This window comes from Kogia breviceps, chromosome 16, assembly GCF_026419965.1.
Source record: "Kogia breviceps isolate mKogBre1 chromosome 16, mKogBre1 haplotype 1, whole genome shotgun sequence".
NCBI classification, from domain to species: Eukaryota; Metazoa; Chordata; class Mammalia; order Artiodactyla; family Physeteridae; genus Kogia; species Kogia breviceps.
The window spans coordinates 67,635,921-67,663,770 of record NC_081325.1 but is presented as its reverse complement, the minus strand read 5'-3'; the positions used below and the strand labels follow the sequence as shown (position 1 = coordinate 67,663,770).

Here is a 27,850-nt window from a genome sequence, read left to right as displayed (position 1 = left end):
CACCTGCCGGGACGGTCCCCCTAGGACGTCCCCTGGCAACTCCACATTCAGCCTGCGGAGCAGGCACTTCTTCCCTCCCATGAGCCAGGTCTGCGTGCGTCACAAGCGTTCCCATTAGGAAGGGATTGACTGGAAGGTGCTTATTTAATCCAGAGGCAGTAGTAACTTAGAGCCGGAACACGCAGGGGCCTTTAAAGCCTGCCAGTGCCCCACCCCACCCCTGAACGGGGATCTCAGGGCTGTGGCCAGACTGTGTTTGTGAACAACCCGATTTGAATTGCCGAGGTGCAGGGTCCCCTCCCTGCAGGCCACGCGTCAAAGATGCCTTGGAAACGTGCTCGGGCTTCAAAGGGGTGAACACGTCAGGAACGTCAGCCCTTGTTTGAAGCTGTCTTCGAGGGATCCGTGTCAAAGGCCTGGTGAAATCACCGGTGGCCTCTGAGAGACGGAAAATCTGGAGACGGAGTTACTGGCACGCTCTTCGCCAGCGGCTCGCTGGGGCGCTTTGCCTCCCCTTCTTGTCCAGTCGCTCCTGCAGCCCCTCCCGCGGCCCTGCCGGCAGGGGAGCAGGGGCAGCTGGGCTGGGCCGGCCCTCCCGCCCCCGAGGGGGTGTTGGGCGGCAGCCCGGGAGGGGCCCACAGAGCCTCGTGCCACGGGGCTCCCGCTGCCCGGGCCTGGAGGCTCCCGCGTGCCGTCCCTGCCGTCCAGCAGGCGGGATGGCCCATCTCTGCACAGCCCGCTCCCGCAGGCGGCTGGTGCCACTGGGGGACCGAGGTCACTGTGGGAGAAGCCTTCCCGCGCCTGCCCTGTGGCCTTCTCCCGGGGGCACCGAGGACGGAGCGGCGTTGGGGGCCACAGAAGTGCGGGCAGAGGCCGAGGAGCTGGCGGGTCGGGGAGCTCTGCCTCCGGCTCTTTCTCCTGATCCCGTCTTCAGGGACCGTGACTCATCATTTGAGGTAAAGGGGCCACCTGCCTCCCGAGTCGAGAGGAATCTGGAAAATGCCTGCTGCTTCTAGAAATGCTCGACCTCACGTTGTTAGACTCTCAGTATATTAAAACTTGGCGGGGAGAGTGGGATGTGTGCCAGGAAACGGTACGATTTGTCCATCTCCTCGTCTGTTTGTGATTCCTCTTAGGTTTTTGGCTTGTTCTTTTTAAACACGGTTGATTTCAGAGTTCCTTCCAAATATCTGCCCTGCATCCGTGCTGCTGCTGTCTATGTTCGCTCTTTGTCGGCCCCAATTAATATGCTATAATGTCTAAAGAAAATGGGTTTGGGGCTTATGCTTCTTCGTAAGGGACGTGAATATGAGAAGGTAGAGTCTCTGAAAATGGAGGAAATTTCACGCACGTTTTCATAAACGTGATCAGACGCGCAGCTCTTCAAAGCTTCCTTTGAGCGGCAGTTTCCCAGATGCTGGATTGTTTTTCTTATGTTGTGGAGAGCGGCCAGATTGTCGGTCCACACCCAGAGGGAAGCACCAGTGCTGGCCCAGGGCAGAGCCCGTCCCGGGGACGCAGAGTCCATGGGCGCTCAGTTGTTTAGTCGCCGGCTTTGGTTGCACGAAGAACTGGCAGCGACGGCCCGTCCGGCATCCTGCAGCTCTGTGAGGACAGCTTCTCCCTCTGCAGGAGCCCCGGCCTCCGTCTGCCCTGGTGGTGCAGTCAGGCTGCCTTTCTTCCTTGAGGATTGCCGTTCTCTGAGCAACAAACAAAAGCTTTATCCTGGTGCCTCCGGCTAGGACTTTAACAGTCTGCCTCCACTTTTGCTGCCTGGTGTAGTTAGTCTTGGGCATCAGACTCGCTGATCCCAAGTGTAGAGACAAGGGTGTCTTTGGTTCTCGTGAGCTTCCTGCCACCCCCAGGCTAGCGGGGCCCTCGTTTCCCCGCAGTGATCTGCGCAGTCATTCAGCCACGTCGGGGAAGCCCCGTGCCCACACTGTGACAGCCACCCTCCCAGCTTCCACTGCCATTTGGAAGTCATCTGCCGCATTCCCCGTGGGCCTGGAACAGCTGCAACTTCTGGGAGAGGGAAAAGAACATCTGTTTTCTCCGAGAGTGATTTTTAGCTTGCAAGCATCTGTCCTTGGGTTTCTGGGAAAAACAGAAAAGATACAGGGAGCCCTTTGTATCAGACTCCAGGGTGACCGCGGGTAGAAGCAAAACAAGTTACTTCTGGGTGGACTAAACTAATCGCAGAGTAAATCTTGCTTTGAAATCGCAGGGGGAATACGTTTCATTTCCATCACGGGGGAAAAAAAGGTCGGCTCAGCACCAAAGATAATAGAGAACGTGGAGACGTTTCAGGGGGTGGGGACCGTGGATTCCTTTCTCTCCCCTGAACACACTGTCCTAGTGTAATTGAAGGGAGTCCCTGAAGACATTTGGCGGCAGCTCTGTTTTATGTTTTTCTATCCAGAAAGTTGAATGAATTAAAATTCCAGTCAGGCTAAATATTTTACTTCACCAAAAAGAAACTCAACTCTGTTTTCTGGCTGTTGCCTATAATTTAAAATAAGTCTTAATTGTATTTCTAGTTCTTTTTGTCTCAGCGTACATCTTCTGCCTATTCAAACCTTCGTCTGACGTATCTAAACACAGCTGATGTATTCAGGTAAAACAATTAATTATGCCATATGCTTTCTTTTCTAAAACTTCTATGTTTCTAAGTAAATTCCTAAAAAAAAAATAGTATCATATATGAGATCACAAATCTTACTTAGATTATGTAATGAGGAGTGCTTGGTATGTAATCAAAGAGAGAGGACTTACTCCCGGGGAGGGGAAAGAACTCCTTCTCTTTCAGTGGTCCACACAGCGCAGCAGGACTTTCAGGCATTTGGGTGAGTAAAGACATCTGCTTCAACATGGAAACATGGACTGCTCGAACCAGGCCCTTTTATTGGACCCTGTCTGGGAGCCACACGTTGTCACGGCCATTACTGACCTACCACGGTCTGCCAGGAGCCAGATGGAGCACTTAGGCTGGCTCTTCTCTAGGCGTCTGCATGGGGCTGTGTGGACTCTTATGCGCTGTGATGGAGTCTGCCTCACCGGGGCAGAAAGGGAGCTGGGGGCGGTGGTGGTTCATGTCGTGGTCGGGTGTAGGGACAGGAGACACGTATCTGTATCTCCTCAGCAGCCTCAGGTCTGCGCCCCCGCAGGGCTGCCTCAGGGAGGGTGCCCCGGATTTGCACGTCTGATCCAGTGCAGCTTGACTGTGTCCAGTAGCTCATCGTTAACGAACTTACTGTATACATCGAGAACATGTGCCTGTTATCTAACTGTTCATTCTGGGGTAGAACTGTGCAGAAAATAAAGATGAGAGAGGTGGCCAGGAGATTGGAAGGAAATAGGAACGAGAGCTCAGATAGCAGAGACGTCTCCCCGGTGCAGTCCGGCACCGGGCCGGCAGGCAGGCAGGCGTGTTGCAGGAGAGGTCCCTTACTTTGGGAGCTGTTTACCGTTAGGGTATGGTAAATACCCTGAAGGATGGAGACAAAAGTAGAAATGTGAATTTGCCACCCGTGCATTGAAGTACAGCATCTGTTACGCGTGAATCTACTAATTCCAAACATTACCTTAACACTGAAGGCACCTCTTAAATTTGCAAAACACAATAAAAGTCTTCTTTTTCAGCCATATTTGCCCTCTGACTTAGTCCTGTCTGATCTCTTTGGGCTGGGTCTTTATCAGAGAATTAATACAGAGCCCTCAGTATCACTTCTTTTGGTTTTATGGTTTTGTGGTGGATATTTCTGACATATGCTGTGTAATAACCATTAAAATCTTCACCTGGCAGAAAGATAATCTTGTAATTATTAGAAGTATTTCACTTTTAGGAAGAGTACATTTTAGCTTATGATTATGGCAGACTTGTGGTGTTTTTTTCGTTGTTGTTTTTTGTTGTTGTTTTTTGCGGTACGCCGACCACTCACTGCTGTGGCCTCTCCCGTCGCGGAGCACAGGCTCCGGACGCGCAGGCTCAGCGGCCACGGCTCACGGGCCCAGCGGCTCCGCGGCATGTGGGATCCTCCCGTACCGGGGCACGAACCCGTGTCCCTCGCATCGGCAGGCGGACTCTCAACCACTGCGCCACCAGGGAAGCCCTGGCAGACTTGTTTGACGTAGCAGTTTATGATCACTGACTGTTGTGTTTGCTCTTTTATGAGGACAGAGCAAGGGGGGAAAGTCGAGTCCTCCTCTTTCATCTCCCAGGGCACCCTTTCCATCCTTCTCTCTGTTATTTCTTTTCTGTTCCCTCAGATTTAGGTCATTTGTAAGTGTAGTTCCCTGATTGCCTTGTAAGGATCTTTACGTTTAAGCAGATGTTTTTATCCATCTTCGCTTTTAACCAGCATTCAGCACAGAAACTTCCCACTAACAGATCTGTTGCTGTGTTGTGGCGAATATGTGCTGATGCACAAGAGAGGAGCACCTCAGGGCCCAGCGGGGAGGGGGTGGGGCTTAATTACCGAAACTCAGCGCGCGCACGCGCGCACACACACACACACACACACACACACGTGCGTGCGCGCGTGCGCACGCGCACACACACAGTTATGAGGCGGCCTCTTCCAGGAGAGAGAAGCCTGTGACGTAAACCCGGAGGAGAGCGTCTTAGGGACGGCTCAGTGCTCTTTCCAGTTTGTTGCAGGACATGAGGACAAAAGTTCTTGTTCTTGGCACGAGCGAGCAGGGCGTGTGAATCCCGCAAGTCACAGGCAGACGTTTTGTAAACCGATGTCTTTTTTCAGGCGGTGAGATTAGAGTCCGTTGCTCTCTGAAAGGAAACCGGTTAAGAACAGTTAACACTAGAACATGTTTTCCTCACTGGAATCCTTGAGAAGTTGCTTAGGGTCTGTGATGTTTGTTACTGCGGTTCTTGCTGTTTAGGTTTCTGACTCGACGTTAAGTCTGGATTTGAGCCCCAGCTGCTCCCCGTCCCCGTGCTAGCGAGGTATCCGCGTCTGTAAAGCGGAAGAAGCCGATTACCTAAATGGACAGGATTGCAGGGAGAATCAAGTGAAACACTCCTTACGAGGATCTTCGGTGAAGCATGCGGTGCTGCGGTGTCGCACTCTTGTGGGATGAGGCCGGGACCCCACCTGCTGGACCGCGGGGAAAAGACCCGAGGAGCCCCGGGGCCGTGCCCTCGGGGAGCCCGTGGTGGAGGAGGGTGCGGCTCTCCCCAGGCCGTGCAGGACTCCACTCTCCCCTCCTCCCGCCCCAGCCGGCTGGGCCGCTGGTGGTCGGGGGCAGGGGGCGGTGAGAGACGGCCTGGAAGGACAGCAGCTCTGGCTGTGTTCTCCTCGTCCCGTCAGGTTTCTGATGGTGACGGAGCGAGCGGACACAGAGGAGGGCTCAGGCCTCTGGGAAGCACTGTAGACCTGGCCGGCAGGCAGGCCCGAGGCCTGGTGGGGCTGGGCAGGTGGTGGTAGAAAATACGATGCAAACGTTTCACCTGTGCGGAGACTCTCACACCTAATGTTCATTTCCAAAAGCACCTTTCTTCTTCTCTAGAAACTCCTCTCTTTAGATGACAGCCCTCTGTCCCAGGAGGCACCGCATCCCTGGCACCTCCCTCCTCCTCCTCCTCCTCCTCCTCCTCCTCCTCCTCCTCCTCCTCCTCCTCCTCTTGTACTGATGATAACCTTTTCCAGGTGTGGGTGTTACGTTGTGATGTCAGGAACAGTCCCGTGCTTCGGGAGAGTTGCTAGAATATTCTGTTCTTTTAAAACATTCAAGGGCAAAATCATTTGCCTCCTTCCCATCCTTTCTTCCCTCCTTCCTTCCTCTTTATATAGATATTTGTAGAGGACGTTAATTGATCCATTTCTTCCCCCACCCGTTTCTTCTTTCTTGAGTAAATTTTAATTCATACATTACAAAGAAATCATCTATTTCATTGTAGATTTTTAAACTTATTATAATAAAACATTGTGACCTGTTCTGTTTGCATTTAAAAGTGTTTCCATCCGTAATTTTTTATTGCTATATTTGCAAATTAGTGGTATCTATTTTTTTCTTGATTGTAGTAGCTGGAGTTTATTTTAAAAAGTGGATTTCTCATTCTAATATTTTTCCAATTTGCATGCATCTTTGTTTTCCTTAGGTTTCCTTCTTTCCTAACTTCCATATTGAACACTTAAAATTTCTCCCTCACCCCCCTCCCCCGTTTTTTTTCTTTTTCTTTTTTTTTTTGGCTTGGTAATGAAAATGTATAATACTGTGTTCCTCTGAATAAATCTTTGGTTGTATTGTATAGCTTTTGGTGTATGTCGTGTTTCCAGTACTTTTGGATAATTTGTAGTGATGCTTTTGATTTTTTCCTAAGGATTTGATCCAGAAATCTTCAGTTGATTTGTTTCTCTTTGTGCCATTTCAGGTTTTATTAATAGTACAGTGTCAGTTGATATTTGCAGGTAGGGGCCTTTCTCTTGGTCCATGCTTGTTTCCAGCACTAAGAGACTTTGTCTTGGACCACTCTTGTCCTTTTAGGGCCTGGTGAAAGAGCAGAAGGCTGGGCTGTACCACCCACCCCCCCTCCAATGCTTATCCTGCTTCAATTTTCTGTTTTCTTTGTTTTTTAAATTTATTTTTTAAATTGAAGTGTAGTTGATTTACAGTGTTCTTTTCATTATTGCTGTACAGCAAAATGATTTAGTTATACATATATACATTCTTTTTTTAATATATTCTTTTCCATTCTGGTTTATCACAGGATACTGAATACAGTTCTCTGTGCTGTACAGTAGGACCTTGTTTATCTATGCTGTACAGAAGAGCTCACATCTGCTCACCCCGGCCCCCTCCCCCTTGGCAACCACAAGTCTGTTCTCTAGGTCTGTGAGTCTGTTTCCGTTTCATAGGTACGCTCCTTTGTGTCATATTTTGGATTCCACATGTAAGTGAAATTGTATGGTATTTGTCTTTCTCTTTCTGACTTATTTCACTTAGTGTGATAATCTCTAGTTGCATCCGTGTTGCTGCAAATGGCATTATTTCCTTTTTTATGGCTGAGTAGTATTCCATTGTACATATGTACCATACCTTCTTTATCCATTCATCTGTTGATGGACATTAAGGTGTTTCCATATGTTGGCTATTGTGAATACTGCTGCTGTGAACATGTATCTTTTCAAATTATAGTTCTGTCTGGATATATGCCAGGAGGGGGATTGCTGGATCATACGGAAACTATTTTTAGGTTTTGAGGAACCTCCATACTGTTTTCCGTAGTGGTTGCACCAATTTACATTCCCACCAACAGTGTAGGAAGGTTCACTTTCTCCACCTTCTCTCCAGCGTTTGTTATTTGTAGACTTTTTAACGATGGCCGTCCTGACTGGTGTGAGGTGATACCTCATTGTAGTTTTGATTTGCATTTCTCTAATAATTAGTGACATTAAATGTCTTTTCATGTGCCTGTTGGCCATTGATTTTCTGATTGATCTCATTTTCTTCTCTCCCTGTTAGTTCTGTTGTGTAGGTAACTGATGAGACGGGCCTCTCCTCTGAACACCCACAGCATTTTGTGTCTTTGTGGTACCCACCACAGGCTGGCTGGTGGTAGTTATTTGCCCACTTTTCTATTATGAAAAGTGATTTATTTAGGAAAAGAGCCTGGGCCCTACTCATTTTACAGGACCCCCCCCCCGCCCCCCCCCACTGACACTGTGTTCATAGTAGGCACGGATCGTTGAAGGAATGCTGGCACCTGTGAGACAGAGGAACAATTAAATCAGCTGTTTCCGAGGTCAGGGGTTGTGTTCTGTGCCTTGAGTGCGGTTGGAAGGTGCCGTGAGTGTCAGGGAGTTGCTTTGACTGTAAAACGAGGTGGGGTTTGGGCTTCGATACCAGTTTCCTGCCTCCTAGTTTCACAAGCCTCCCAGCGGACCTGGGTTCAGACAGGGAGCACTCTAAAGTTAGTGTGGTATTAATAGCTCAAGTTCATGGGCACTGCTGTGTGCCAGGCACGCCCCTGAGGTGGGTGTTCTTTAGTCCCGGGAGCAGATGGGAAACGGAACGCGGCTCCAGGCCTGGTCTCAGGGTCCCAGAGCTGGTGCGGGTCAGGGGCAGGCTCCAAACCCGGGCACGAGAGTCTGGGTTCATGCACAGCATCTTAGCAAAAAGGTACCTTTGCTTTGAAAACCACACTCGTAAGGAAGCCTGTGACTCCCCGTTGTTTCAGTAAGACCTCCTGGGCTCAGCCTTTCCTTACAGTGCAGATGCAAAAGCAGGGCTCAACTTCATTTCAGAATTCATGGTGTAAAAATCTTTGTTAACGGTGCAGAATCCACCCCTTTTCTTACTCACCTTGTGTTAACCTTTCCGTCGTCTGATCAAGCGCCGGTGAGGGTTGTGGACGTGGGGAGGGCCGGCTTTCAGCCGCCACCGCCAGACAGCGCAGGGCGGGTGTGCCTGTAAGAGGTGGTGGTGTTGGTGTTGTGTGTGTACATTAAATTAATTTCCACGAGCAAAAAACTACCAAAGGCAAAATCAAAAGACAAACGAGGAAAACGCTGTGTTTGTGGCTCATGTTACAGGAGGCTGCTTTCCTTAATATTAGGTCAATAGAAAAACAACAGAAAAACAGACAAAGGATAATAAGGGCTCACAAAAAAAGAAAACACGCATGACTCTTCAATACATAAGGGTGTTCAGCCTTACAATGAGAGAAAGACAAACTTTGTGGGATACGCCACCCCCCACCCCCCGCCCCCGCAATGGATTGATGGCCGTCATTTGCTCAGGCTGCCGCAACACAGCGGCTTAAACAACAGAAGTTTATTCCCTCACACATCTGGAGGCTGGAAGTCTGAGGTCGCGCTGTCGGCCAGGCTGGCTTCCTCTGAGTCCTCTCTCCTTGGATTGGAGGTGCCATCTTTCTCCCTGTGTCTTCAGGTGGTCCTCCCTCTGTGTGCCTGTGTCCTCATCTCTTATGAGGACACCAGTCACACTGGATTCGGGGCCACCCTAATGACTTCATTTTAAGTTAACACCTCTTTGAACACCCCGTGTCCACATTCAGCCCCGTTTTGCGGTACTCGGGGTCGGGAGTTCAGCATATGAATTTAGGAGGGGGACACAGTTTATTCACCTCCTAAGAATGACTGAAAAATGGTTGGATTACGTTGTCAAGGGACATGGTGTGTTGGCAAAGAAGAGGGAAATGAGCTCTCACACGTTGCTGGAGGCGGTACAAATGGAGCTGGCCTCTTTGAAGAATAATTTGTCATTATCTATTTAAATTCAAGTGGATTCCTTTGACTCAGCCTCCAGCAACTCCCCAAACGATACATCCTCGAGGTTCCGATAGCAAAAGAATGGGAACAACCTGATGTTGTCAATAGGGTGTGGGTTAGTTAGGGCTTAAAAAAAAAGCGGGGGGGATTCCTTTATGGACAAGTATAGAATGCTCCAAGAAGCAAGGTATAGAGCGTTACATTTGGATAGAAGTGGAGAAGGGGTTGATAGGTATTTGCAGAGATATTTCTGTGAAGTCACGGAAGATGCGTCGCTAAGCTGGTGGGCGCGGAGGCTGGACGGCCAGGAACCAGGGGCGAGAGGGAGACGCCTTGCTTTACACACTCCGGTGTAAAGTGTGAGTGGTGAGTCCTGAAGTTATTAAATAAACAACTGTTTTCTTTCCCTTATGAGAAACTTCTCGTACAAGGTCATTTGTAACTTCCATTGTCTGGAGTCATTTTTTAAACATGAAATTATTCTGATTAAAATCATTCTTATTTTAAGAACTCTTATTTTCCTTAGAGTGCCTCACACGTCATTCACTTGGCAGGTTTTATGAGGGCAGTGATTCTGCATCTGGGCCGTTGACGGTGCTTGGTCACTTGGTCGAGCAGGTCACGTGTGTCCCTTGACCAGACCATCCTTCTCTAACACTCATGCCTCAAGGCTTGTAGGGCAGTAATTATTTTTTCATTCTAGCGTAGAACGTGGATGAGTCATCGTTCAAGATTTTATTCCGCTCAGAAACTCCCATGCAGAGAAGTCTCGTTTAGTCTTGTTAATTGGGCTTTTACGGTTTTACCAGGTTATTTCGAGGCACTGACGGGTGATGCCGTTGAGGGCGCTAGCAGCACTCTGCCTGTGTTTAGTACCCCGAGCTTCGCAAAGTGCTTTCACGTTCATTATCTCATTTTCTTGTCAGGTGAACCGTGACGTTAGAAATGCAGAGTGTTGCCATTTTTTTCTGGCCAAGGCACTCACTCCAAGCTTAGGTGTCTCACAGTGAGTTCGTGATGGTCTCCTAGCTGGAGGCTGCAGGGTATAACAACTGCCTTTGCCCAGGGGAGGAGAGAATTAACCGGTCAGCGTTTCTGTGCAGAAGCGCTTCAGGCTTAGGGACATGGACTGGGCAGTTCAGTGGTCTTCAGCGGGGGCGACTTTGGCCCCCAGAGGCCACGGTTACGTAATGTCTGGCTCTGAGCACCGGGGATGCGCTACTGGCCTCTAGTGGGCGGAGGCCAGGGATTCTGCTCAGCGCCCCACAATGCACAGGGCGGCCCCGCGACAGAGGTCATCCGGCCTCAAGTGCAGGTGGTGCCCAAGAGGAGAGATCCTGACGGAGCCGCGGGGAGCGCTTGGCCTGCAGCCCTCAGAGCCCATCTTTACTTTCCTGAGCTGGTCCATTTACTCCCTTCTGAATGTTTCTTCTTTGGGGGTGGGTGGTAGAAATTATTACTTGGGATGGTGACTGGTGGCAGATTTAAGAGGCCTTTTCTGCCTGTGTTGAGCGAGTGTCGGAGGTGCTGCGCGGGGGCCAGCTGACGCGGCACAGGTCCTGTCTGCACCGCAGGACTCCACTCATCCTGAGACCCGGCCTTCGCCCTGCCCCTGGTTTGCATGACGTCCGCAGCATCTCTGTCCCCGTCAGCGTGTGAGGCAGGCAGAGGTTGTTCTTAGCACCCTTCCCTTTCAGTCAGAAAGAGGAACCGGCAGCTGAGGTTTAGAGTTTGGGAATTCTAGCCTGGACAGGCTGGAGCCAAGCAGACCCCGTAGCCTTGGACTCCCTTGGGACCGTGGGAGAGAGTCAGCCTGGAGAAAGAGAAGGCTTGAGTCCAGAGGAATGCAGCCGTGGAGGAGGAGAGTGCTGGGGGAGGTGACGAAGGGGAGAGTGGGGTCGCCGGTGGGGCTGGGGCTCACCCGTGGGAACGCGAGGTGGCGGGTGAACGGAGGGCACTGCTGGTGGGGCTAGTGTTGGGCGGAGGGTGAGCCGGGATGCCTTCCCTGAGGCGGGGACAGTGAGGACAGAGCCTGGGCCTGGAGCGTGGAGGAGGGAGAGGGGCACCCCGAGTGCCGTCCTCAGAGGCCGGCGGGCGGCACACCTGGCAGCGGAAGCAGCCGTGCCGAAGAAGCCTGCTGGCCTTGGAGCTGGGCGCGGGGAGAAGCTGGAGGTGAGAGGAGGAGGCAGGTGGGTCCGCCGAGCCACAGAGTTCGGAATTCGTACTGGAATTTGGTAGAAGCTGTCAGCTATTTTAAGACCAGCGATGGTTTTGTTTTAAAGAGAAAGGAGAGTGACCCTCGCTGCGTGAAGGACCTGTGGATACCTTTGTCAGCCTGTCCTCTGCCGCCTCCCAGGACTCGCTGTCGGTGGAGGGCATTGCCTGTGTCCAATTGAGCGAGGCCGCCTGCCCCCGCCTGTGCCCCGCCCCCCCGCCTGTGCCCCGCCCCCAGCCCGCTCCTCTCTCCGCAGGCGCAGGCGCCATTTGTTCGCTGCTCCTGGCCTCTTCCCTGCACACCTCGAGGGCTGAGTACGAGCGAGAGGCGACCCCCGGTGCCCTCCGGTGACTTTGGGGAGGGAGTGTGAAGTGTTTATCAGAAGGTTACAGGATGGACCGTCCTCTGGCCCTCCCCTCACCCTCCACGTTAGGTTCTTGCTGCTTCACTCCTGCCCTACCTGCTGCCTGGCCGCACTTGACCCCCTCGTTCCCTCCCTCCACCCCCGCCCCATGCCAACTCATCCTTGGGTTCATCTTCAAAGGCAGCTGGTTCCGCCTCTGTGACCCGGCAGGTCCTGCGGTCCCCTCGCTTGGGGCCCACTTCTGGGAGCTGTGACTCGCCAGTCGTTGGAGGTCTGGCCTCCGCCTTAGGGACGGGCTCCCCACGGGGACCGGCTGCGGAGAGCACAGAGCCGGTGAGGCCGCCGACCCCTCGTCCCCAGGGCTTTCCCCCCCTCTCTCGCTGGCTCAGCGGCCGAGGTGAGCAGCACACCCCGTGGGGTGGCAAGGCAGGTTTGGCTGAGAGGTGGGACCAGTGGAACCTTTCTTGACGCAGTTTCCATTCCCAGACTGGTGGAACTGGTGGAGCTGGAGAGAAAAGCACCTGGGTCCTAGGACCTGGTCAAGTATTTAAAAAGCAGTGGCCGGAATGAAGGAGCTAGTGCTGTTTTCCTGAATGCCCTCCGAGTCTGGCGGACCTCGTGTTGGGTAGCGTTCAGGCCCTGGCCTGTCTGGTACCGGGAGCGAGCTGGCTGCACAGAGAAGCAGGGCTGGTCTTTTTTACTGCATCTTCCTCTCCAGGAAGATACAGTGAAGGCTCGGGCTTTAGAAAGCCTTTCAGCTGGGGGCATCTGGTTTGCCAGGTGTTCTGCTGTTGCTGAAGTGCCCCTGAGGGTTACGGGAGACCAGGTCACTTTGTCCCTTGTCATGACTCCCTGAAAGGAGAGAGAGCCGTGTAAAGGGTGATTTTGCTCCCTTGGTAGGTAGTGAGGAGCTGGAGCTTTGGAATGGAGGATGAGGCGTGGTCACCTGTCTTGCTGCTTCCGGAAGCTGCGAAGTGACCCTGAACCTCCGGGTCAGCACAGACTGTTTCCCAGGGTGTCCTGTTCCTCTGCCCCAGCTCCCCACAGATGCAGATGCGGGGTGGGGGAACCTGCCTGCCAGAGCCGATCTCGCCGTAGGGAACTCACCCTCAACACCCACAAAGTAAAAGGGATGGGAGCCGGGCCAGACAGTGCCGTAGAAAAGAGAATGAGAGTAGAAATGTGAACTCCCAAGTTCCTCATAGAAAAACCACTTAGCTTTCCTGTGCCGTCAAAAATGGTGTCGGCCGTTCCCCGCGGTAGTTGATTTCTTGCTCTCAAACAAGGTGCTTTTGGGGTGTCTAGAGGGAGCAGCACAGACGTTTTCTAGGAGCAGGTGTTCGGGAGGTATTGGCGTGGGAAAGAATTGGGCGTATCTGTGAAATAAAGGAGGCCCGGAGAATACTCTCTCAGCTGGGAAGTTCTCTTGAAATCAGAAGCAGGGGATGATGGAGGCTGCTCAAGGCTGGTGCCCATGACTGGATGAACATTGAGTGAGTAAATGTTTGTGTCTGTCGCGTGGACCCCAGACCCATCGGGTAAGGTTTCCGTGCCTTTTCCAGTCTAGACTGGAATTGTCTTCGTCATATCAGGAGTCAAGGGCGTGTAAAGACTTGAGAAGGTGGTCCACATACGGTAAAACTTGGGCTGTTTCTTTATAATATCACAGACTTGATTCCAGATGTCAGGATTTATTTTAAATTTTAAAAGAAACTTACGTTACGAGTGTAGTGCGGGCATGAGTGCCTCCCTGAAGTGAACACGCAGGCAGCACCATTGCCCTTCCTCCGCTCCAGGTGCCACTGGCCGCCTTTCCTGGGCTTGACCCCCAGCTGGGCTGCCCCCAGCCGCTTAGCTTGCTGTTGGTGGGAAACACAGACAAGCAAATCTAAGTGAAGATCAGACCAAAGGTGCTAAAGTCGGGGGGTGGGGGTGGGGGGGAGGGGAGCTGGTGAGGGTTTTTCTGATTGAGGAAACTGCGACCCAGTCCAGAAGAGCAAATCTTTCAGCATTGCTACAGCCAGGGAGCAGCGAGGATGGGGCCTGGCGAGGGCCCTGCTTGCTCTGAAGAGCTCGGGCTCAGCTCCATCCTGAAGGTACCAAAGAGCCTAGGAAGGGTTTTGTTTGCTTTCCTTCTTTTTGATGCACTTGAAAGCAACCGGAGAGTGCCGAGTTAGCAGGGAAGCAGCCTGATGCTAGCACACCTGCTCCCAGGCTGTGGACCGGGCACCGCAGGCCGTGGCAGGTCGCCGCGCCCCCCAGCCTTTAAGCTTGCCTGCTGTGGCGCGGGCGCTCACTCGGCCAGGCGCCCAGTCAGAGGCTTCAGAGGAAGTAACTGCCAGGTCTGCAGACTGTGAGCCGGGGTCTGGCTCACCCCCAGGCCCTGTGCTCCTGACCCCGCACCAGTGTGCCCTCATCCCCCTGGAGGGCCGGGTGGGTGTTTGCTTGCTTGTTGGCTTTCAAGGGAGTAGCACTTTGGGATTTGTGCTTGAAAAGAACCCTGGAAGCCATGGGCGCTGCGGGGCTTCAGGAGAGACGGACGGAAGAGACACGGAGGCTGGTGAGGGGGCTGGAGGACTGGGGCAAGGCTCGGGCCCCTCCGCTCTCCTGGATATCCTGGAGCCGGGGCGACGGCGGCCTTCAGGGTGGCCGCCCAGCTCCGGAGCAAGGCAGTGGCTGACAGGTGGCACCAGCCATGCCACCTGCCCTCTGCACATCTCAGAGCTGCAGGCGGCGGGGAGGTGGCCCGTCCCCAGGGCTGTGCTCCGGTCGCCTCCTGTCTGATGCTCAGGGCGGGATGGGTGTGCATGGTACTGGCCTTGGCGACTGGCTCCCAAACCCTTCTGTGCCAGAGGATCACCCACTGAGGTTGTGTGAAAACAGGCGCGCCCCTTGGAGCCCTGGTTGCAGTAGCTGTGGAGCGCACTGCCAGGGGGTCTGGTGCTGGGCCCCTCCGGCGCAGTGCAGGCTTCCCACCCAGTTCTCACTCGGACGCACTTTTCTCGCTGTTGTGTATTTATAAAATTTTCTAGTTCCAAAATGACAGCGCAAAATACCCTTAGATTATTTAAAGTAATCTTTTCTGCTTTAAAAAAAATAATTTTCCTCTCTTTCTGTTTTTTCTCTAGGACACTAAATTATGGATAATAATGGAATATCTTGGTGGAGGCTCCGCACTGGACCTAGTAAGTATCACGTTGGATGTGTAATACGCATCAGAGGTCTTCTCAGTCAGTCTTGCTTGTAAAGATAATTCTGTTCACATTTCTGTTTCCCTTTTATGTTGCATGAAAAAAGGACCAAACGATTCCTTATAATAGGGGTTTCTGCTTCTGATACATTACTGTAAATTATAGATCTTTTTTTTCTAACATCTTTGTTGGAGTATAATTGCTTTACAGTGGTGTGTTAGTTTCTGCTGTATAACAGAGTGAATCAGCTATACATATACATATATCCCCATATGTCCTCCCTCTTGTGTCTCCCTCCCTCCCACCCTCCCTATCCCACCCCTCTAGGTGGTCACAAAGCATGGAGCTGATCTCCCTGTGCTGTGGGGCCGCTTCCCACTAGCCATCTGTTTTACATTGGGTAGTGTGTATATGTCCACGCCACTCTCTCACTTCGTCCCAGCTTACAGCTGCGTATAGATCTGCTTTTGAAGACAGTTTTGCTATTTCATGGGAGACCAGTGGATTCATTCCAAGCAGCCATGAAGGATGTCGCCTGCTGTGTCTGACTTGAGGACAGTTTCTTATTTTCTAAAACTGGTTTTAACTTTTGTGGAGCTGGTACCCCATCATTGTTTCATGTTTCAGATGGTAACTTCGCTTCTAAAATAAGCGTGGAACAATTTCATTTATGATTAATCAGAACTAGAATTTTTTAAAATTAAGATTTGATTTCAGAGGTAAGAGACGGGCACAGTATCGCAAATGGGGGCAGCCGTCAGGCCAAGCAGGAACGCGTGTTTCTGTTTCCTGGGTGCACGCGCAGAGACGCCTTGCTGCGCTCCCGTTTGTCTGTGGTAGAGCTGGACCCCTGCCAGTGGCGGTGTCTCCTACCTGGTCTGGACCTAGGTGTCCAGCCCACACACATGGTAGAGGCAGCTCCGACGTAGGATGACCTCAAAGTCACAGCCTGTAACTCCCCTCTTGCGGTAAAACATGGTTACACGTTGGCCTCTGATGAGAGATGCTCAGAAATAACCAGTAAATCAGGAGCATTACTTAAGTCATCCTTGAAACACAATATATGCAAAAACAAATTTTTAAAAATCTCACACAGTTGTTTAGCCCCTGACATTTCATCCCCATGTGGTTATGCGGTGAAGTCAACGTAATCAGCACTCTTTCCCTGCCCATCCTGTAAAAGCTGGGCTTTTGGCTGAGTGGTGATTTCCAAGTCAGGCCTGATCTATCATTTTAGTGTTAGAGCGTGGGTTCTGCTTGCTAGACGGTTGTCAGGGTGGTAGGTCTGCAGTTTTCACTGGTCTCACAGCTGAAAGAAGCTAGCGTTTTTTGGTGGTTACAGCTTACACAGATTTTATTCACTAAGAAATACCCTTTGATTAAAAGGAGTTTACTTTCTCACAGTAACAGTAACAATTAGTATTTTGGGGGGAAGGTAAAACCTCTAGAACTGTATCTCTGAAAGGCTTATGTACTCAAGTTAAAAACAAAATCACATAATGTTATAAACCATAAAAGCAATTGGTCAAAAGGAAAGTTCAGGAAAATTTAATATGGTATAAACAGTGATATTAAAATGGAGAAAGCGGCAAAACAGCTGGATAAATTTTATGACTTCCTTTGCTGCTTTTCCATAAATATACCTATGACACAAAGAGCTTGTCTTTTTTTTTTTTTTTTTTTTTTCCTCCTTTGGGAAATACTACAGAAATGTAGAAAATTGCCTCATTTCGTATAATTAGATGTACTGTTATCTTAAGTGAATTTCATTTGTGGCACAAAATGATTTGTGGGGACTCTTTTCCAACATTGAGTCCTTCAGAACAGCAGTTCTAGTCTCTAAATGCTTTAGTTTATTCATTCTTAATGCCACAATGATTTATTTAGTGGTAACTTTCTTTGGAGCTTTGAAGTCTGTGAAGTTTTAGACATTGCAGTTGGAAGGAAGTGTCGAATTCTCCACTTATTAACTAAAATCCCACGTGTTGCGAGTCCCAGCAAACTGCCACCCCTCTTCCACATCAGGGGCTCTGGTGACAAGGACCACGCGTCCCTTTTTGAATGTCCCCAAATCGTCTCATTTTACTCGAGAAAACGGAAACACGCAGAAGTTAGGTGTGCCCGCTAGCAGATAGGGCTGGACGTTGGACCTTGCTGTAAGCGGCCGCAGAGCCCTGACCCCGCGCTGTCCTTCCCCTGCCTCTGACTTTGTCCTATCTTTCTTCATCTCTTACCCCTTTTCTGTTGGCCTGACCCCCGTGCTCAGAGAAGAGGCACTTTGCTAATGGGATTCAGGAGTTCTTTTGAATGTGGAAGACGATTAGGGTTATTTTGAGAGTGGCTGTTAAATGTTTACACAAGATTCTAAAAACCCAGAGTATCATTGCATATGAAGATTTTTGTTACCAGGTAGCTGAATATACGGATTTGGGGCATTTCATAGAAAAATCCCACTTTGCTTTTGTTTCATGTCTCTCTCTGTTAAGAGGCACGGTGCTGATATGTTTGTATGTCTTTGGAGCAGCCCCTGGAGGGAAAGATGACGGTGTCTTGTTCCAGGGCAGGGCTCTGCCATTTCCCAGAGCATGATCTCACCCGCTCTTTCCTCACTCTAGATTCATCCTTTCTCTTCCTGCACCGGGGCTGCTATAACGAAATACTACAGACCGGGTGGCTTTTTTCACTCTACATTTTAGTTACCGTGCCTTTTTACTTAGGCTGTGAGACATTAGTTTAATTCCTCGCGTTGAGTCTTAATAACACCTTAGCCTGGGCAGGACGATGGCGCCTTCCTTCACCTAGGATTGCCTTGTGAGCCTGTGTGATAGTTAATTTTTTTTTTTGGCTTTCTTTTCATTCTGGAATTGAGCTTCCAAGTAGAGGCAGACAGTTGGTTATCTCGCATGTGGGAAAGTGCTACAAGGAAAATAAAGCAGCATGAGGTGAATTGGGAGAAGGGGGAATGGGGAAGTAGCAAGCAACAGAGGGCCTGAGACTGAAAGATTTTTCACTGACTAAGAGATGGGTCAGGATTATAGGAGAATCTAAGGGGCCGCCTTGGACTCTTAATTAAGAAGGAACTAGGCTACATAAATTGGTCACTCAGTCAGGCAGAGATGTTTGACAGACTTAAAAGTGAATCTGCCACATGAATTTTAAAAAATGAGATGACATATTCATTTATGTTTAGGCCAAGCTGCTGTTGTAGTGGTCTCCAAACAGTGTCTCACATGAGATGGAAATTTCTCTGCCACACGTGGGTCAGTGGTCTCCAGGCCCTGCAGGGGCGGGTGGCTTCCCGCGGTCTTGAGTCCTTGTCCTCTCTGGCTGCCGGCGTTTCAAAGCCAAGACCGGGAAGGGGCACTTCTGCAAGTGTGCCCCTTGGCAAGAACTCAGTTATGTGGCCAAACTTGCTGCTGCAGAGGCCGGCAGATACGGCCTCTAGTTGCGTGGCCATGTGCAGGCCGAGAATCTGTTACAGAGGACGAGGGGAAGACAGATTTGGGAGGGGGAATTGGAAGTCACCCAGAGACACGGGGAGCAGTCTACATTTGTTTTTTCCTCGGAGTCTTTCTTTTAGAGAGATTACGTGAAGATTCCACGGTCTTCTTAATGAAGAGACTGCTTAGGAATGTTAGTGGTGGAGAATGTGAGTAGCCACCAGCGAGGAGCTCTGTGCTCTAGGGGACAACTGAATACCCTTTACAGTGAATTTTGACTCCTTGAAGGATCTCCCTGCTCTGTAAATAGTCTCTCTCTTCCTGCCCCCGCCTATGAATCATTGGTGGGTGGTGTTTAGGCCAGATTTAAAAGGGCATAACCATAGATATATAAATAAATATATATATAAATATATATAAATATAAATAAATATATATATATCAGTCAGAGAGCCAGCTCTTAAACGGTCCAGCAGAAGATGTTTCAGTTCGTGTTCCTCAGTCTTCTCTCTCCTTGGTGACGACTCCAGGCTGCTCCGCCGTTTCTTCCCAGACACTTGATCACAGGAGGGCGGAGGTGGCTAAGTCCAAGTCCAGCCAGATGTTCCTGGCTGTCCGCCTGGGTGAAAACCTGCTGGAGGACCCCGCTCTGGGAGAGCATTTTGAACGGTGGGGTTACCCTTCTGCGGTCTGTACCCCGGGGGGGCATAAGAGCAAATTCGCCAGCATCTCTGCCTCCTTCCTCTTTTTCCCCAGGCTATGAGAAAAGTGCGTTTCCCTCATTTTGAGTATTACAGTTCCCCCCATCTATGAACTCAGAAGTAGACGTGGAGCAGGCGGACAAGGCAGGGTTTCCAGATTGTGTGCTTAGGAACAGTCGTTCCGATGTGTTTCTTGAGAGCCGGACTGTGGGTCCGACAGCCTGGGGAGGAATTGGGTTCCGCGGAACAGAGTGCGTGGCGGGCCGCCCGGGCCTACGGCAGTCGCGGGCGGGGTCCCAGCCAGGACTTGGAGGACTTCCTGGGCGACGGGTTGCCTGTCGGTGTGACTCCTCTGGGTCCGTAGCACGCGGTGAAACGGAAAGCAAGGAGCCTCCCTTCCGCCCGGGTTCTGAGCGTGAGGAAGGGGCCTGAGCGTGGGGGCCCCACTGCCAGGCGGGCCAGAGTCCCCGAGAGGTGGCCCCGGCTTCGGGAAACACGCCCTTCCTCCCGGGCTTCGCGGGTTTTCATGGGTCAGGTTGGGCCTGTGACCAGCCCGCTGGATGGGCCAGCAGGCGGGGCAGCTGCAGTCGCGCTGTTGCGAAGTGAGAAGGGGCTTCTCCGTGCCCGGAGCTGGGCCCAGACACGACCAGCTGTTCCACCGCCACCCTCCCACTGAGGCCCCGAGACAGACAGCAGGACCTGGCTGTCCGAGGAAATGCACGTGTCCCTCGGAACGCTGCCTCAGAAGGCGTGTCCTGGTTTCCATTCCCTTTGGTTTAAAGCACCTCTGTCTCTTTCAGACCTACTCGGTGAGCCTCATGGAATTGTGTTGTCCCGTTGACTTACATGTGTGAATCTGGGTTATGGTGGAATTCGCTGTCAAGTCTGAAAACGTACTACCGAACGTCATCGTTCCGATGAGACGTTAAAGTTGTTCGAGTTCTGCCCCTTGTTCTCGGATGCTTCCGCTCTTAGTCCTTTGGGTGGAGTGTTAGGTGGTTCTGCTGACGTAGTTAGGCGATTGGCTGTGGTTGGGTTCCCTGCTGTACAAGTGATGGTAGGCTTCCTGTCCAGTGTGAACTGAGCCCTAGAACTTGTCTGAGTTTCTCTCTTCTAATGGGGGTGTGTGTACCTGACTCGTCTGCCTTTTACGTCTTTGTCTAATTAACAACAGGGGGGAGTCAATGTCAATTCCTTCAAGTTTCCCTGAAAAATTCATTCTCGGGCAATTATTACGTCATTTGGGGTAATACACTAACTAATGTTTTTATTACATAACATACGTGTGTATATATATTATATCACATAAAAAAGTTCAGTCATGAGGGATTGAGCTCTTTTCCGCTCTCTTCCCCCAAGTTTTAAAATTCAGATTTAAAAACTTCTGGTGCAGGGGTAGCCAGAAAGCAGTCAGCCCCCAGGCCTTCTCTTTTTGACTGCTTGTGTTGTGATAACCGTTACCGGTGTTAGGACAGAGCCAGGCTGCTCTGTCGCCTCCCTGGCACGCACTGCGAGGTGCTGGGCTTTTGCTTTCTGGACTGACATCCCTCCCAGCTCGGCCGGCAGGCATGGCGGGCTGACCACGGCCTCTCTCATTGGCCCGACTTCGATCCTTAGCCAGCTTTGCTTCATTCGTTCAGCAAAGTCATTTTCCCCGGTTCCTTGTGGGGTTTTTAAAAGGGCCTTGTAATTAGGTTTTAATTCTGTTTTGGAGTGAAGAAGATTTCAGGTTTGATTATTCTCATCCATTTAACATTGACTCTGTTCTATCATCTCACACTTTTTCTTCTAATCATTTAAGTAACTTTAATCATTTTTTTTTTCTTGTTAGTTAGAACCTGGCCCTTTAGATGAAACCCAGATTGCTACTATATTAAGAGAAATACTGAAAGGACTTGATTATTTGCATTCGGAGAAGAAAATTCATAGAGATATTAAAGGTGAGAAAACATCTTGTTTATATTCCTTTGAAATACCCAAGGCGAGGAAGGGAGTGCTAGTTTGTAGAGTTTTAACTGTGCTTCTCTTCTCAAGGGAAGTTGTCCTGTGGGTATGCGGAGAGTGCCTTCGACATGCCTGGGTAGGTGGGCCGGGCCATGAGGGCGTCTCACCAGAAGCACAGCCCTGGTCCCCGTTCTTGTCGAGCGCGTGATGGTGCTGGGGCACGCGGGCGCCTGTTCCCAGATGGTAGCGGGCGGAACTCTCTGGCAGATGAAGGCAGGAGACGTCTTTGGTTCTATTTTACAGCTGCCAACGTCCTGCTCTCTGAACACGGGGAGGTGAAGCTGGCGGACTTCGGAGTGGCGGGCCAGCTGACGGACACCCAGATAAAGAGAAACACCTTCGTGGGCACCCCTTTCTGGATGGCGCCTGAAGTCATCAAGCAGTCGGCCTACGACTCCAAGGTGAGGGCGGCGCCTTGGCTGGCCGGCCAGAGGAGCCTGAGGAGTGGGGGGAGGGCAGAGGGCCTTGGACAGAACTCCGAACCCTATTTAAGGGGCAAGGGCAGAGAGGTTCCCACAGGAGAAGCGGAGAGTGCACAGAACCGGAAGGCCAGCACCTGGGCAGAAGCGTGCTCTCCGGGCTGCTGCACGCCCTCCTGTCCTTGCACTTAGACCCCCCCCGCCGCTGGGACCGTTATCCTCAGAGGCTCCTTAGCAACGCGACGCAAAATCGTGATTGCCTTTTCCAACCTCTTTTACCTGTCATGTGATGCACCCTCTCCCAGTGTTTCCTGTCTTCTTTCTTCCCCGTTGCCCTTCAGCTTTCTCAAACTGTTTAATATGGACTCAGAAAGCCCAGGACCCCCGCCTCCTAGACCTCATGTCACTCTCACACCCCACACCGACTCTGTCTCGGTCGCCGGAATGCAGTGAGATCTCCACGTGGGCCACAGAGAGTAGGCGTCTCTAAACCGGTATTTCTAGGCAAACAAATATTTAACTCAGATACACTGACCTGCCGAACACCATTTCTTCTCTTCAAGTGGAACTCTTCTCGGTACCTGGCAGATCCCCACCTTGTGAAGCGTAGTAGCACACGGAGCGTAGGGTAGCTTTTCCTGGGGACCTAAGCTCGGCGTGGTGAGCCGTTGCGTTGGTGCTGGAAGTTGCTGGGGTGCGTGTCCATCGCGGCAGAGGTGGACCTGGCCCTCTCGCTGTTGAGTTGTAATGGTGGCCGTGACTCCCATAGGCGTCCTCGTGGCCTTGGTAGCCAATGGCCAATAAGTGACGATTAGGTTTTCAGCCCTCAAGATAGCAGGGCTGTCTGGTCTCTGGTGTGTCTGTTGCCTGTGAGCGCCTTGCCCCTGGGATGGCTGTACCTCCGTAGATACTTCTGATCTCAGCAGCAGCTTTGGCTGTCGTCCCTTTTCCTGGCGTCGTATCGTTTCGAGACTCAACAGGAACTTACGTGTTCAGTTCATTCTCTCTATTTTAAGCTGAGGCCCATCTATCAAAGTTCTCAGGTCTAGATTCTGGCAGGGCTGGGGCTAGAATCCAACTTTCGTAACTCATCTGAGTACACCCCACTGACTCTTCTCTTCTTTTCCTTTCTGGTCAGTTAGCTGGTCAACCATGGCCCCTGTGACTCAGGATTCACATCTTACCTTTTCAGTGTTACTCATCACTGCTCACCTCACACTTCTTCAAGAATTGTCCGGGCTGCCTGAGACCTTCCTTCCCCGCCTTTCTTCCTGGGCAGGGCCTCTCTGGGTGTTTGCTGAAGGCGGCCTCTGCACTGTAGCGATCCCATGGCATCGTGAAGCTTTGTCACCTTTTCCCTGGAGCTGTCGAGATCAAAATGCTCTTGTGTGATCAGTAGATGCAGCGGTGGGTTTTTTTTGGGGCAGATTAAAAGACACTGTCGCAGACTTACAGGGAATGCACGCTTGGCTGGGGAGCTTAAGAAAGCGTGTCACGTTTCGTGCAAACCCTTACCTCCCTTACCTTTTACTGTGGCTTATGGCAAAAGCCAGTTCTTTCGTTTGCTTGGATCAGGCCCAGCAGCTCTTAGCTGGAACCCATTGTGAAGATGTTTGTGAAATTCTGTCCCCAGGTTTGTTGACGCAGGAGGTTTGGGAAGTGCAGATAAGGTTCAGGGCCGGGTCCTGAGGTTTGTCAGGAAAGGCCGCCAGAGGCTGGGGCCTGAGGGTGGGGGGTGGGGGTTGTGCCCCTGGGCTGGCAGCTCTTGTCTGGAGCAGTGCCTGACACAAGACCTGGTTCCAGTGGCTGCCCCTGTCTGAGGCTCGTCGGGCCCGGCGCTTACGCTCTTTGCCGGGCCCCTCTGCTCTCCTGATGCGCACACTCGGCTTCTTTCCGTTCCCCCTTCTGTCCTTGCATGCGTGCCTAGCCGGTCGGCCCCACTCGTCTCTGCACGACAGGTCAGGAGCTTGCGGCCCCGGGGTCCCTGGGGGGGGCGGGGTGCTCTCGGCAGTCTCGCGTTGGGGCACACGTGCCAATTCTCAGAGGCAGGTGGGGTTGGGGCGAGGATGGACTGTACCCGCCTCAGCAGCATCCTCGGGTCCCTGAGCTAAAGCGGGTGTTGGCCTGAAGTCTCGTGTGTACGTCTAGAGCCCCGCTTGACACGGTCACCTCTGGAACCAGTACCTTTGGCCCCTTGTCACGCGCCTGGGCTGATGGCGCCGACCTCAGCTCTTGATCTGAGCGCAGCACGTCTAAGTCGTGTTGGCCCATGTGCCTTAAGAGGCATATTCTTTTTAAGGTGACTTGGGGTGGCTTAGTGTGAGGGGGTCCCCAGACTGTGGAGACGGGGCCACAGGAGAGAGCGCTGCGCTGCCCCCGGGAAGCCTGTGGGGTCAGCGGTGGGGCCGGGGTCTTCGGCGAAGAACCTCCATCTTTTTCCCCTTCCTTTGTAAGGATGTCAGGATGGTGTGTTAGTGGATGGATCGGAGACTTGGGCGAGGACCTTGTCCCCTTCCGCGTGGGCTCCCTCTTCCCTCTGCCCTTTGCCGTCGCTGAGCCCGGCACTGCGCTGCAGGTTGGCGTCTTCAGTGAGCGAGCGCGACACTGCACGCCAGGCGCTCTGACAGGGAATGGGGTGCAGGGGCGCCGAGAGGAGGTCGGAGTGATCTGGGGAGGGCTTCACGGATGCAGGCTTTTCAGCCCTTCAGAGACCAGGGAAGGACGTTCAGACCAAGCCCACTGGGGGAGAGGAGAGCCGTTTGCGCTGGGATTGTAGGCTGAGGAGAGGAACGCGGTAGACTTCCTGTTAACGAAACGACTCCCGTAGAGGCTCAGGGGCCAGTGTTGGTATTCTCCTGTAAATAACTTTCCTTTTTTTTGGTCTCAAAAGCGGCACATAGTCTTTAATCTGGAAAGTACCGGAAAAAATGAGACGAAAAGACCAAGCATCTGTAGGCCTAGTACCCAAGCACAAGCTAAGTTATTTTGGTGTCCAGTCATGTCTGAAATAACTGTTTGCAGTCTAACCACGGTGAAAGATGGAAACAGTGATGTGTTGATGGAAAAAAGAAAAAAAAGATGAGGGGAAACACAGTGGGACTGGCCGTCAGCTGGAATCTGAAAGGCTAGCCTGTCCGCTGGCACGTGCCCGGCCCTCCTTTCCCGGCGCCAGCCCGTGGGCTCCCCTGCTCCGTCTTCAGGACCAGGAGTTCCCCACCTCCTGGCTGATGTGCCCTGGAGGTGGGGGAAGGATGTGAGTGGGAGAAGCATCCAGCCTGGGGACTCATGACAGGTGTTATCCTAGCATGAAGTGACGCTTGGGCCGTGTATTGCTGTGGAGTTGCTCATAAATGGTTTTATGCCTCTAGATGCCGCTTACTGAGGTGTTCCTAAATATTGCATCTAGTTAAGCAAATAGTTTCTCTTAAATCCCTGAGCTATGTTTTTGACTAGTTATAACTGTTACTTGGGGTTCTCCATGGTTTTTTCCCTCTTCCTCTTGTGGTTCTTTCTTTTCTTGTCTTCTTCTTCTTCTTTTTTTTTTTTTTTTTTTGGCCGCGCCGTGCAGCAGGCAGGATCTCAGTTCCCCGACCAGGGATTGAATACCCGTGCTCCCTGCAGTGGAAGCGCAGATTCTTAACCACTGGACCGCCAGGGAAGTCCCCTCTTGTGGTTCTGTATACAATATTTGGTAGACATACATTTTTCAATGCCACTTAAATTGTATTTTGTCTGCAGAGATGTAGCCAGCTTACTTTTGCGTACCTTGGTGTATGGCAGGGATGTGGAGAGTTGTTGTAAACTGGTAGCGCCCCACTCGCATCCCCTCACCCCTGTGGCTCACGAGTAGCAGATAATTCTGTGTGGTCACTTTCAGGGGAATTCTATGCAGAACTAACCACATACGGAGAAAAAAAATCTGTTCACAAAGAAATATCTGCAGTTCAGAGCACCTCCCTTTATAACCTTGGACTTAGGCTCATTATTGAACACCACTGTTTGTTTTCTCTTAATAGCTACATTTCCTGTCTTCCCCACGTGGTGGTAAAACAGTTCTCTTCTTACACCTCAATTGTAATTGCTTTGGAAAATGACCGCCCTTTCCCCACGTGACTTTTATTTTAAAATCCAGACGCATGTCCTCAATCTGATGCCATGTTTCGTAGATACAGTGATAGAGAATCATAAGTACAGTTGAGTTTGTCTGTCAGCATCGTCGTCGAGTACTGGATACTTCAGTAAGTTAATGTGCCATAGCAACGCAATCATTCTTCTAAGGTTTAGCATAAGTAATGCTGCTATTGAATATTTTGGGCAGCCTTCACCATTTTCTAAATATAAAATTTATTTAGGGTAGATTCCTAGAAGTGGAATTAATTGGTTTCAACGAGTGTGGCTGTTTTTATGGTCTTTGCTACATAATGCCGCATCGCTTTCCATTTATTCAGGTGCCAGGCAAGGTTTCCAAATTAGTCAGCAGGATGTTAGATGTCTGCGGAGGGGAGGCTGCAGGCAGGAAGACCTCTCGGGAGCCCCCCACAGAAGTCCCAGGGACAGAGGACGGCTCTGCACTAAGCCAGGGGCAGGAAGGGGACCCAGGGCACCGAGAGGTCAAGAGCGGCGCACCGGGCCCCCGGTTGATTTAGGAGGATCCAAAGAGAAGTTCAAGGGGCGGGCCGGGCCGAGGCTCGGGCTCCTGGCCTGGCGGCCTGGGGGAGTGATACACGTTTTGTCTGGACGAGGCTCTTCTGGTGACCCTCCCAGGGGAAGAAGGTGAGAGCAGTGCCTGTGCCTCTTCTCCGAAGACCTTGGAGGCGTGTTATGGGTGGGGCTGGGGAGGCTGTTACATCAGTCGACTTTAGTTGGTCTGTACTGTCAGACAGGAAGCAGGTGCAGGTCCTTGAACTCTTGCTGCCTGTCAGTTGTCCGGCCCAGAGCCTGACAGCAAGCCCTCAGGTCTCTGAAGGAAATGAGCGCGGGCTCATTTCCTGTGACCGGCTGCTAGCAGACACCACCATCGGCTGGGCTTTGCAGAAACAGAGTGTGTTTAAGGGATTGCGGGACGCTGGGGGGCCTGGAGGTGCACCCATCAGGGATCATCTCTACGTGGCGATAGTTGCTGAGCGGCAGGCTTTGCAAACAATAGCACTGAACGACGTCCAAGAGAGGCAGGCAGCTGTGGAGTTGCACAGACTTGAGAAAGGAACCGCTACCGTATAGGAGTCGTGTACTCGTCATTTTTGCCTCTGTTCTTGCAACTCGCCCTTTCTCCTTGGACCTGTGCCCTTCCTCCCGTCCTCCCGTGGCCGCCACGCTTACGGACGCTCACTGCACCCAGCTTCCTCCTCCTGCGGGTCGGACCCTGGAACACATCACTGTCCTGCTGAGTTTTAAAGTAGTGCGCATGTAAAATAGAGCAGAGGAAAGGAAGGTAGGAGCATTACTCCCCATCCTGGATCTTCCAGATTCATCCCTTTAGGGCAAACGGAGCGCAGAGAGTTTACGACCCCCTCGTCACTGGGACAGAAGGAAGTAGAAGGTGTGGTGGCCATCGTCCCCACCCCAGGGGAGATTGTTGCTAGGACTTCTTGTACGTCCTAGGATCGTGGGATCGTGGCAGCTGAGTCCTCCCTAGGTCGTTAGAGGTTGGGAACGTCGGGGTCCTGGGGCGACCTGCTCAGTATCCAGCCTTTCCGTTTCCTGGCCGTGGAGTGGGAGTGCGGGCTGTGTTAGGTTCTGACGTAATTGCCTGGAAGTAGGATGGGTCTGCGGTGCTGTGACGGGAGCAGGGAGGTCACGTAGTCGAGTGCGGGAGGCTGTGCCCCTCGCCCCGTTCTGCCTGCCTGTGGGGTCCCGCTTCATTTTCAGCTTCTGTCTTCTTTGCTGTGGCTTGGTTTCGGCTTGTGAGAAAGCCTGCCAGCCAGAGCGCTTCTCATTCCCCAGCACGTGGTCAGGGAACCCATTCATCTCTGCACTGAGCAGGTGTGGCCACAGCCTGGGCCGGGCAGGAAGGGCTGGGCAGCTGGACAGCGGCTGCCCCTCTCGGCGCCTGAGCCTTGCCCACGGTGAACGTGACCAAGGCTCTAGAGGTAACTGACCTGTCACTCGGCCGGAAGTGAGGAACTGGAAGAACGCATGCACGGCAGCCGGAAGGACCCAGAGCAATCTAGAATTGGGGGCCTCTTTCTCCCTTAGGTCAGTGGCCCTGGGGAGACTGGGAGTGGACAGTTCTAGATTAGAAGAGCCTTAGCTGACCTACCAGTCAGAG

The 27,850-nt window shown here is 51.8% G+C and overlaps 1 protein-coding gene across 10 annotated transcripts in view; it reads left to right on the top strand.

The window, feature by feature from the left end:
* STK24 (serine/threonine kinase 24) overlaps positions 1 to 27,850 on the top strand; it is a 116,552-nt gene that overhangs the window by 76,782 nt on the left and 11,920 nt on the right. For 9 of the 10 annotated variants that reach the window (XM_067016614.1, XM_067016613.1, XM_067016607.1 and 6 more), the window contains 3 exons: positions 14,956 to 15,012; positions 20,991 to 21,099; positions 21,407 to 21,564. In XM_067016614.1, the coding sequence (XP_066872715.1) occupies positions 14,977 to 15,012; positions 20,991 to 21,099; positions 21,407 to 21,564 (303 nt within the window). In that variant the 5' untranslated portion in view covers positions 14,956 to 14,976. Of the gene's footprint in view, positions 1 to 595; positions 957 to 14,955; positions 15,013 to 20,990; positions 21,100 to 21,406; positions 21,565 to 27,850 lie in introns of those variants that run through there. The other variant, XM_067016606.1, reaches the window with a different exon arrangement.